We start from the raw sequence: 12,435 nt of genomic DNA, 5'->3' as shown, positions 1-12,435 counted from the left end.
CCTGCTACAGAAAATGGTCCAAATTAATGTAATGCAAAGTGCCAGTTGATTGTATCACCCACGAATTGAAAGCGGACAGTCGTTCCTGACTGGCGTAAATTATGCCAAAATAATGGTTCAGTTGATTCTGCCTAGTAAATGATCGTGCAACTTTCATACTGTTTATGGATAGCTAATTCTAGTTTGAAAAATATGTTCACGCAATAACGCCAAAAGGGGCTATGCTGTTCCGCTGTAGCTAGATTTAGTTAGTTCAGCCTCACCACATTCGCCTAGTATCGGCTGCGGTATTTATTTGATTCCGAACTACTTTCAAGTCAATATAAATTTCATTGAAAGTTAAATTAAAAGCTTTATTGTTAAGTAATTTTTAACGTGTGCCGCAAAATGCTACATTTTGTCGACATGCGTTTAGTAAGCACAACTATTGAAAAATTATTTATCTCAAGGTTTGATAAAACCAAGTCATGTTTAAGCAAGTGTAAGCAAATGATTATCTGTCTGTTTGCTTGTTTGTGTTGATGTTTATTTTAATAAAAGTAAGTTAAAACCGTTGTCAACATACAATGCGTGAATAATTTTCTTAATGTTGTCACCTTATAATCTATAGCCCATTTAATCAGAAAAGTATACGCTACATATACATTTTATAAAAGTGAAGAATAATTTTGTCAAATAATCCAGACTACCCAATTAATTGTGGCTTTGTTGTGATTGCTTCAATTTTTCGTATGTTTCGCTATTTTTATATCTGTCATATTTGAAAACAAATAACTAATTGAACAACCACACGGATGTCTGTAAACACTTACAATTTGTAATCCAGACAGACTATTCCGGAAAGTGGCTACTTATTTGTAGAAATGCCCCACCTTTCCGTTCCTTCATAATTATATTTCTGTATAAAAATATAATGATCTTTCAAACCAGTGCTGCTTGTTTAACTTGAGTGGTATTGACAGTGTCTCAAGTGTAAGTGCAGTAAAGCTATAGTTGCTATGTTCAAGATGCTCAAACGCCACACAGCAGTAACTTCCTTTACCGTTCAATAATCACTGCCACCACACATGGCATGTTACGGCGACCATAAGCACATGAGGTTATTCCAGAAGTCAGTGTGGTTTTTTTTTTCATTTGAGAGGAAAAAAATAACACAGCTTTATTTAATGGAGTTAGGCTAACATATTTCCTGACAAGCTCTTTTTAAAATACATATATATAGCAGTTATTAAGTTTTGTTCGAAAGTGATGGCAGAGATGTTATCATCTCGTCAAGGGAGATCACTGCGTAGGAGACTGCTAGATGTTTTAAACTGCGTTGCCTCCTGAACGAATACAGATGCTGCCACAGTTCTTGTTAAGATGTAATATGTCCGTTGATCCATTTTGAAGTATATTTAAGCTATTGCATCGATTAGTAAGCGACCGTTTGTTTAATAACATGTACCGATTTTGAGTGGACTTCAAACTATTCAAGATGTAAATATTACATTTCATATTAAAGTATCACAGATTTGGCTCGCCGCAACTAAACCAGAACAAGAATTGGGAGATTTGGGAAATCCGGCATCAAAACAGTACACGTCGTTAAGAACGGTAGGACATCGGTATAATATTTTGAACATGCTCAAATATTTCTGCCGTTGCGCTGCCAATCGGCAATACAACGGCAGTACTCCGGAATGGCTTCGTTAATGTCGGTACCTCCCGTTAGTGATCGGCGGCTCTCCGGTGGCGTCAATTTATATCGTACTTGTACATATGTGATACCGTTATCCTGTAAATATATTAAAGATGTACTACCGTTGTTAGCGATGTGATAACGTACTTCTACATAACGGCAGCGCAATGTTATAAAACGACTGGGAAAACAGCGATTTGAATATCTTGCTTACAATGGGAAGACTCGCTGGTTTTTGCCTTTTGGATGATCTGGCTTTTTTGAGTGACGGGATAGAGGTTGCATCAACTAAATTATTTCTGGGGCCATATTCAATAAACAACTTAGATCAATTTTAAATTTAAGAGTAGAATCTGAGCTTTTTGATTCGACTGTAAAATTAATTGACCAATCCACTGAAAGGAATCACTGAGGCATGTCTAAGAATAATGATGAGAACTATATTGAATACCCACCCTGATCTTTGTATAAAGAACTTCGTTCTTGGAAGGTCTCCCAATCAAAGTTGGTTGATCATCTAAGTCACACTGTTAGTGCGTGCACATACATTTTATACAAACCTAGCAGCTTTCTTCGTACGCTTTTAATGTGTGCAGTTGGTTGGATTTCTTAGAGGGGCCCTACTTTTGGGGTATCCTCTATTGTGGGACCAGATAAAAATTATCGGCCTTAAACAGGGCCGTATTTCTTTCTTATTTTTGTTGTTATTTTTTATAAAAGTGAAGATTCATTCATCATTGCATTACTGGGATTCCTTCTTCGAGAGTCCAAGGCAAAGTTTTATTATGAGTTTATATATAATGTTGAACGTGGTATCCGAAAACATACGTTTTGAAGTTGTTTTGTAAGTTATCTTCAGTTAGAAATTGAAACATGATTGTTAAAAAAACGATGACTTATGATACTCGTTTTTTTTGAAGTTGACTTGAATCAGAAATAAGTACAAACAACATTATTTTTAAAGATACATAACTCTCAATAAGTTAAAAGTTCTGAAAGTAAAAGTCAACAACGCCTGTTTGTCTCTCATGAAGCATGCTGATCGACTAGGGAAAAATTCATTGCCTCTCATGAAGCATGCTGATAGACTAGGGAAAACTGCATTCTGAAAAACAAAATAATTCATTATCATATAAACAAACTCTTAATTAACATTTACTAACCGGAGTGATTCTGTTTAAACAGTACTGATGTGTAAATAGAAGCATTTCAAAACAATGTAGATACAAAGCATGTTGCATAGATACTATAGGACCATCAACATCCGGGTGTTCTGGGTGTTTTATATCTGACTCGGTTTCAGTGCATGTATAGTCACGTCTATTTTAGATGGCCCTTAATAAAGCTTTTTAGCAATATTCTATGAAGATTATTAAAATGACTATTTTAAGTGTACTCCTTTTATAAGTATTTGACAAAAATACATATACTAGACTCGACTTTGACTTTAAATCACATGAGGCTGTAACAGTCCGAGATGGTGACAAACGTATTATTTATACCATTTGACGGATACAACCACTTAGGATTAAAATACTTTCCTTCTTAGCACAGCAAAATGCTCACATATGTTTATTGTCTATAACTGTTGATTTGCGAGATGCAGATTATTACTGAACCTGTATTTCCTGTGAAAGAAGAACAATGTCTCAGTGATTACCTTCCGTATAACGACCAATTAAATGTAGAGGCCAATTAAACACTCACAATTTACTCGTAAATTATAGTTAAACTCGTCAATTAACATCAAAGACGGATCTTTTCTAGGATTATTAGGTTCAAGTAGTGTTCGGAACGCATAAAACACTCAGTATGCATATATACTGACAATAACGCTGTAAGGATCACTGGTGCATGTCTAATTATCTTATCAGTATTATTGTTGGCTTCAAAGTCTGTTTGTACTATAGTCCTTTCGCGAAAACAAATGCCTGTTTATGCGTAGTTTCACTTGAATAATTCAGCAATGAAGTCGCAATTAGAACTATCCCGAAATGGCTGACCTTTTGAGCAATGCTGGTTTTCAGTATCCGCAAAAGGCCTATAAAAACATACCCGGTCCTAGCCATGCGTATCTGACCGAAGAGACATCAAATGTCTTCGTCCTCAGAAGTTTCAGGTCAGCGGAGACTTTATCCCACGGAATTCCGTTCAGGTTGATCTCACCAGCAATTCCTGAAAGTATGTTTCAAGAAATGTTCAAACAAGATTAAGGTGATACAATAATCAGAAATCTCGTTTTGGAAGAGGTGTTGAATGGTTGATGATCATTAAACAGTATTAAAATAAGAATAAGATTTTGGAGGAATTATAAATGTTTTGCTAGGTTAGAATTAGATGAAAACACATGTTTTTGGTGATAAACACCCAGAAGGTACTGTGGCTTTTTTCTCCTAATTCGTGTAATTGCCTTTTCGCGGCGAAAGGCGAACATGCGCAAACCAGCCTAGTGGCGGTAGGAAAATACTACAAATCATGCATTTTCATGCCTACATGAAGTCATATAGGACTGGTTTTCGCACATTTGCTCTTTCGCAGCAAGTATTTCCCTTCAGTCGGTTTACTTTTCGAACCAACGACCGTTGGTTTATTCGATCGGTTCCCGACATACATTGTATGTATATAACATGTCAATTCATTCTGAGTGCAAAAGTTCCATTGTTTTACAAATTGAGAGCTCCGTGCTTGGGCACAAATACGCGATTTGGCACAGAATTTGATTTGATTTAAATAAAAAAATAAAACAAACCTTGACGGTCGTCCCTTATCTGAAGATCAAAGAAGCCCAATTCACAGCCGTTGTCGGTCTCGGGAGTAAGGCAGATAAACCACCAGAAGTAGCTATTCACATCCTGACTGTAGAACTGCTCCACGCGGTGACCGTCCACTGGTTACCGGAAGGTGCAAAACGTCGTATCATGGTCATTAACGTAAATAGCACCAACATCACCACCAACTCATTATCGGAAACCTAAACTCTTAATAACCTAATAACTGGTCTTGACGTTCACTTTGTCAACACCGATTGAAGTATTATATTACAAAGGGAACTTTCAGTTAAATTTACTAATACTCTCCATGCAATAGCAAAATATAACACTTTTTACGGGTTATATCTTTATACTTCAACATCAAAGTACTGGTACAGACACGCTTGATAAATACCAATGAATGGCATTTGTTGTTCATCTGTGTCTGATCAACACGCAAGCTAGTCTCAGCTAGAGGAAGTCCTAAATGTTACAAATACAATCTAGTGTTTACCTTGACGTAGCTCCGCCCATCCGCTTCCGCAATTGTTGATGGTCAGATCGTAGTCAAACAAGAACGTGTCACATTTCTTACTTGTCTGATTACTGTATATAGAGCGGTTATAAAATTACAGACATTAAGATTTTAGGGTGCAATGGAAACGGCTTTAAATACTAATAAGGCAATATACTAGAAACAAACAAGACAGTATTCCTTATATTTATGACGTTTAAAGGGACTATACACTAGATGGTTCCAAAATCGGCAAACACAGTATTTCCTCAAATCAAAACTAGAATTGTCAATACGAGCTAGTATGAGGACAATAACAATTTTACATGATTAAAATAATAATTTGTCACTGTCTCAGCATAGTTGACCCGTATAAAAATAGCGCATAACGGTTTCCCAGTTTATAGTGTCTATATTTAGAATGTGAAAGTCGGGTGATTAGTACAAGTACATATACCGACGCTATTTTTAAAGTAACAGTGATTAACGCGGTAGACAAACCTAGTTATAATTCGATTTTGAAAAATTCGCGAAACCTTCGAAAGATACATAAGCTATGTGATACATCAGATTCAATGAGTTGTACACAACGATATCATTTTGATGTAAGTTTTTGATAATTCTCTTCTTATTTTTCTTGCAGTTTTATAATCTGGTGTCTAGTCCTTTAAAATATTGGAATAATTATACAATGTTTAGTAAGTAACATAGATATAAATTATAATACAAAATATAATACACTAATGTATCATACAAAGAGATGGTGGCACGACGCCATTTACTTCTATTTTTGGACCATTTGTTGGTGGTTTTCCCGAAAGGCGCTAACTCTCCTATCTCCATGGTGTAGATACTCAGCCATTCTCCTGTCGCAATCTACAAAATCAATTAAGTTTTTGTTTGGCTGCTATACTATTGGGTGGTGTAGTCATTATTTAAATAGATGAGCGATTTATGTTTAACCTCAAGTGATTGTGCCTTTGGCGTTGACCGACATATTTATTGATAACACTGGATGATAAAATGGAGTCTATCATTTAGCGTCTTTATTAAGTGTTGTTGTGTGTGTGTGTTTTTGTATTTGTGTTATGGATGTGATAAAACAAAACATAATAAGTATTGATGTTATGTGTCACAACTCAAACTGCATCAATATGTCCATGAGTGTACATAGTCACTGAAAGGTTTTCAAAGTTCATTAACTTTAACTTTCAACTTTTATTTTCAAATGCTAAGATCCGCTGTTTGCAGACTACAAAAGAAAGACTGTATGCAAATGTGTTTTGTTTGAACTTTTTGTGTTCTATGTGAGTTTTGTTTGAACGGTGTGCTGTTTTATTCGGACGGTGTGTGGTCTATCTGTGCTTTGTTAGTCTATCTGTGTTTTGTTAGAACGGTATGTGGTCTGCCTGTGGTTTGTTTGGACTGTGTGTGGTATATCTGTATTTTGCTTGTACGGTGTGTGATCTATCAGTTTTGTTTGAACGGTGTATGGTCAATCTTTGTTTGGTTTTTGTTTGAACGGTGTGTGGTCTGTCTGTGTATTGTTTGAAGGTTATGTGTTCTATCTGTTTTATTTGAACGGTATGTGGTATATCTGTGTTTTGTTTGGACGGTGTGTGTTTTTATCGGTGTTTATAGAACTGTGTGTTGTCTATCTGTGTTTTATCGAACGGTGTGTGGTCTATCTTTGTTTTGTTTGAACGGTGAATGGTCTATCTGTGTTTTCTTTGAACGGTGCCACGCCTATCTGTGTTGTGTTTCAACGGTGCGACGTCTATATGTGTTTTGTTTGAACGGAGCGACGTATGTATGTGTTTTGTATTAAGGTGCGACGTCTATCTGTGTTTTGTTTGAACGGTGCGCTGTCTATCTGTGTTTTGTTTGAACGATGTGCATTCTATCTGGGTTTCGTTTGAACAATGTATGTTCTGTCTGTGTTTTATTGAACGGTGTGTGTTATTTGTAAGTGTTTTGAACCGTTTGTGTTATATCTGTTTTATTGACCGGTGTGTGGTCTATATGTGTTTTGTTTGAACGGTGCGCCGTCAGATAAAACTTAATCATCAGTTACCATATATTTTCAAAAACAGAGATCTTTTGAAAGAGTCCAAGTGTTTGAGTTCTGTATTCCCAGTGGAAGCGGATTCCACAACTTCGGAGCAGCATTTGAATATCAACGATCATCATATGTAACAGGACGGGATCTTGGTATCACAAGAGGGAGTTTGTCAATTTGGGATCTTAAAACACGCTGAAGTCTATGAATCTTTAACATGTTTTTGACGTAGCAAAGCGATCGATCATTTAAGGCTTTATAGGTGTTTGTCAATATTTTAAAATGAATCCGGTATTGCACAGGAAGCTAGTGAAGTTCTTTTAACACTGGTGTGATGTGGTTGAATCGAGGTGTCATGGTAATGATACGAGCTGCCGTGTTTTGGACTATTTGAAGTTTGTTCAAGATCGATTTCATGGCCATGAAGCAGAGAGTTGCAGTAGTCAAGCCTGGATGTTACAAGAGGGTCACAAGGGTTTTGGTTGCATCACTGGTTAGATATTGCCTTATGTGGCCTACTTGTCGTTATTTAGCATAGTTAAGTCTAGGATACGATCTGCATTGCGTTTGGAGCTTAACAGTATTGTTAAGTATTAGTATTAGTTTTCTTTGTTTGCACTTAATTTTAGCATATTGTGGTGCATCCAGGGGACAATATCGTTGAGTCAGGCTTTTACTTGCCGCACAGCTTCAACTTGTCTAATTTCGTTTGCAAGTTCAAATAATAAGTATAACTGAGAGTCATCAGTGTAGAAATGATCACCAAATCCGTGGTTTTGCAAATAACCAACTGGTTTAGATCTACATAATGTAGTTTTTGGGTTCTTACACAGATCCTTGCGGCACACTGTTATTCATAAGCACTGGATTGGAAAGATCCCCATCGGTGCAAACAATTTGATAACGATCCTTTAAATAAGATTTCATCCATGCAAGTGGCTTACTTGATATCCCAAAGTCATGTTCTAAACGATAGAGCAGCATGTTATAATTAACGTTGTCGAAAGTAGAGGAGATCCAGTAAAATTAGGATTGCAACTTTGCTCTGGTCTGGAGACTGAAAAATGTCGTTCTGGACCTTGAGTAAAGCTGGCCCCAATTTCTCGAAACTTCTTAGGCTTAACAGGCTTAAGTCGCATATTTCAATTAGCCAAAAAACATACTGAAAATGGATTTTGATAAACGAAAAATGGTTTATTCTGTTAATCATACAGATGTTTCCTACATAATTTCTAAAAATTCTTGAAGAAGTAAATATAACACATTTTATAGAACAACAAAAATAGTGAGATTAGCTTAATCCTGTTATAAGGGACTTAAGAAGTTTCGAGAAATTGGGACCTGTTCTGTTGAGTGAAACTTTCCAGATGCCGATTGATGTTCCTCGTGAAGATTTTTCAGTTTCAAATGTCTTTCAACACAACTGTTGGCTACTCTCACTAGAACCTCCGAAATAAACGGGAGGTTGGAGACAGGTCTGAAGTTAGTTAAAGTGTTTTGATCATGGTTTGGCTTCTTTAAAAGCGGTATTATACGTGAACTCTTAAATGCTGTCGGAACGTAAGCAGAGTCTAGAGAAGAATTAATGTTTTTCTTCCAAACAGCCAAGAGTTCATCGAAACATGATTTCAATAGCCTTGTTGGTATGGATCTAACTCACAAGATTTATTTGGAGATTTCATGATGTTCCGTTTCATTTCCCCGGATGAAGCTTGAGAAAACTCTGTCAGATGACTATCTAACAGCACCTGAATGGATTCAATGTTTATGGCACTGGAGTCGGACAGATTAAGTGCAGATATATCACATCTTATATGCCTCAATGTTTGAACGTATGTTTCTGAAAGATACAGTCTTACTGACAGGAGCAGGTCTTGCAGCTTTGACACTGATATTCACTGCTAGATGGTCACGTGCTACCTTTCCATAATTATCAGATAGACCGGGATAGGTAACATCTATATTAGAGACTATGTGTTCCTTATCCTAAGTGATCACAACATCTTAAGTATGTCGACCAATATGTGTGGGTTCACTGACATGTTGCCGTATTCCACATGAGTCAAGGAAACTGATGAACCTGGCAGAATCCCTGTCAGCAGGTATGTCTAGATAGAAGTTAAGATCGCCTCTAATAATGACGTTCTTATCTTGAGTTGCATATCTTGATAGAAACTCTGGCCATTCTTGTTCAAGAAAGTCATTGTATGTCTGAAAACCTTTTTCTGTTTTGGTGGAGGCCTATATATCACTGCTATGCGTAATGAGTAGCCATTTATGGTCATATTGCATTTCATGAACTCAAAGTTAGGGAAATAACTATCATAACTTGATTTCAAAATACGGATGTCTATAGAGGTCTTGTATAAAAGTGCCACACCCCTCAAAACCTCCCACTGCGAGGGACATGGCCTTGACTGCAAAGCATGTTACAGCAGTGAAATGGATGGGCCGGGGATAAGCGTAATGATATATTGATTAAAGAGTTGCGATTTCACTACAGATATACACCGTAATAGACGATAGAAATAGCTTTGATTGCAATTCATGTAACAGCAGTGAAATAGATGGGCCGGGGAGAAGCTTTATGGGATATTGATTAAAGAGTTGAGATTTCAATATTTAAACTGTTCTGATTAAAGACATGGGACTAATGCGTAAAAATATTTGTTTTACATGTGTTTCCATTAACCCGACCGACCCTATATTCTCCTCCCGATCATACACTTTATTGGCCTTACTGTGGATGTTTTTAAAACAATTAAAATAAATGTGCATTTTTAGTGAATTTGTTAGATTTGACCATTTCATATTTAAAACTTTCCCGATTCTTATGCTTACGTACACTGCATTTTTGGAGATGCTTGTGTAAACGAAGAACTTTTTGAGGCCTTGACATGACATGAGAATGTCCCTACAGTGGTATCACTTAAGACGTCGTCTTCATATCGTTTGACCTAGACTCCATAAATGCTTTATTGGCGGATATATTATGCTACATATGACCTTTGACGCTTTAGACAAAGTCCAGTATGATTATAAAATTGCTTATGTTAACATGTTGTAAACGTTTGTTTGATATAAGGTGTATATGTTTTATTATATAACATAACTTATGGCGCAGGAGTTATATAACCCCATCCATATTTATTGTTATATTTGACAAGTGTAATAACTATGCAAATTAGGTAAACTCATTACAAAAATATTTGTTCATACGCGCTGTCAAAAAACGTAAACAAACAACAGAAACAATGTTTCAAAATAAATCCTGTCGGTCTCAACAAACTCAGCTCCACGATGAAACGAATGGTGAAGGATGCTGGGCTTAATCCAAAGAAACGACCCCGATCAAATTGCCAGAAAATACCTCGTCCGGGAATTGAATCATGCATGACAACAATGTTCCTGCGAACAAAATTATACAAATATTGGAACACAAAAACATTGCACCTTTAAACAACCATAGCCACATAAATTCAAATCAACACAAGATATTATCCAACATCCAGTACACCAATGAAAATACCTGCACAATGCTCAGTGTATGCACACAGTCCGCCAGCAATGCTCAAGTGCACACAGTCATTGATTCAACATGAAATCGCACTTTTTCAAATTCACGGAGGTAAAACTCCTTGTGCATATCCATCAAAATGACAAAAATCCATGATGTAGTCACACAGCTACAAAGCGAATCTGCACTACAGAAAGCGACTGTGACGCTACTAACGGTCTTTTCAAACTTCAACCGCAGAGGACATATGTTCTTTACACACTCATGTTATTACTAATGACGTCAAGTAGTTATGACATTGCTCTCATTATTGATTTGCTTATGGAATAAAATATGAATTCTTTTTTTTTTTTTTTTTTTTTTAAGTGAATCATTTGAAAATTGGTTGATAATTGATACATGAATGTTTTGTATTGTATAATGTTTTAATATATGACTATTTTCTTTCATGCGAATGAGGCATCCTAATAGCTCAATGTAAATTCTTCGCTCTATGACACGAGAATGTGTATTGAAAAACTTTGACCTAGATTTCGACCATAACTGGGTTATGTTATAAACAGAATCTCAAATTCGTGATTACTTTGTATCAAATGTTTTAACTCGTCATTTAAAGACGATAAAAACTCGGCAAAGCCTCGTTTTTATCGTTTTAAAATGAACTCGCTTAATAAATTTGATACAAAATAAACACTCATTTGAGATCCTCTGTTTATATAATTTTTACCATATAACACCCTCGTACATTTTAATGCTGTTGCTGGGATTCCCTCCTAAAATGTGGTACTGATTATTGACGTTAAGATCAAGTGCGTTATTAACTCAGTGGGTGCGTATGTAACCCTGCCTTTTAGAGAGTGATAATTTCCTGTGTTTTAGTACGGCTCTCACTCAAGAGGTCCTTTCGGAACTCCTCGGCCATTTTTATCGGAAACAACCTCGGATGTATTTGGACAGTTTACATACTCAGAATTTGGTTTGTATGCAAGTAGATCTCGTAGTAATTTTATTATGCAGTTAAAATTAATGACTTTACTCTTGGTAATCTTTATCAAGTTTGCAATAATACACTTCACTGACAATCAATTTAAACTTAGATCAACAAATTTAAACTAAACTACTACATTTAATTAATGATATAATTCCATTTTTACGAAATACTTCTACTGATCAACCGGCATACTTCCGAGGGTTTTTTCGATAAAAATGGCCGAGGAGTTCCGAATGACAAGAGGTCGTGAATTTAGCCCTACCATGTGCACGTCTACTTGGCTTCCCCAAAAGGACATTTAGGATATTAATATTTCAACATGACAATTATTTATATCAGCTTGGAGTTGTCTCCACCTCACCTCCACCACCCCCTCCTCCGTCCCTATCGAGATAAATTACGTTTGTATCAACTTATTGGGTGTAGTAATTACACGCGTATTCTTACCGATTTTTTAAACTCCGTCCTAGTTACCTCCGACGAAGAAAACTCAAAGAGTTGGCAGGAATAATCGTTCAGCTCAGGACAACCCAGGAATTGACCAGGGTACATGCGCAAAGCAAGAGAAGAGTTTTCATTCTGAAGTACTTTGCTCTACCGAGTGAAGATTGAAAAGCTGTAATAATGCATAATAACGGATCAAAACCACATTCAAGGGATGCAAAGGAATAAGAACCCTTTTGTTTAATTTAAAGAACATTTGTGTACGTATGCAAAATTCAGATTTGTCAAATACAATATACTCAATAGTTTTTACTATGTATACTTATGTTATATATTCAAAGCTTATTTTGGCATTTATCCAAGTACGTATTTAAAGTCCCAGTTGTCCGATAAAGACGACCTGCTAAAGCGCTTTTGGGGAATAACACGCCAATTTCCATCTTTGAAAAATCAAATTTGATAAATCTCATTAAAGAAGC

At 36.2% G+C, this 12,435-nt stretch overlaps 1 protein-coding gene across 1 annotated transcript; it reads right to left on the bottom strand.

The window, feature by feature from the left end:
- Positions 1-2,614: 2,614 nt before the first annotated feature.
- On the bottom strand, positions 2,615-12,109 carry LOC128203672 (uncharacterized). The gene is made up of 6 exons (XM_052905196.1): positions 11,960-12,109; positions 5,700-5,821; positions 4,946-5,037; positions 4,431-4,568; positions 3,737-3,856; positions 2,615-2,786 (listed from the first exon to the last, which is right to left on the bottom strand). Exons 1-6 carry the CDS (start codon positions 12,062-12,064, stop codon positions 2,770-2,772), a joined length of 594 nt encoding a protein of 197 aa, XP_052761156.1. The 5' UTR covers positions 12,065-12,109; the 3' UTR covers positions 2,615-2,769.
- Between the last annotated feature and the right edge of the window lie 326 nt (positions 12,110-12,435).

This window comes from Mya arenaria, chromosome 9 (assembly GCF_026914265.1).
Source record: "Mya arenaria isolate MELC-2E11 chromosome 9, ASM2691426v1".
Lineage (NCBI taxonomy): Eukaryota > Metazoa > Mollusca > Bivalvia > Myida > Myidae > Mya > Mya arenaria.
Note: the sequence above shows the minus strand (reverse complement) of the source record. Positions and strands in the feature narration are given on the sequence as shown.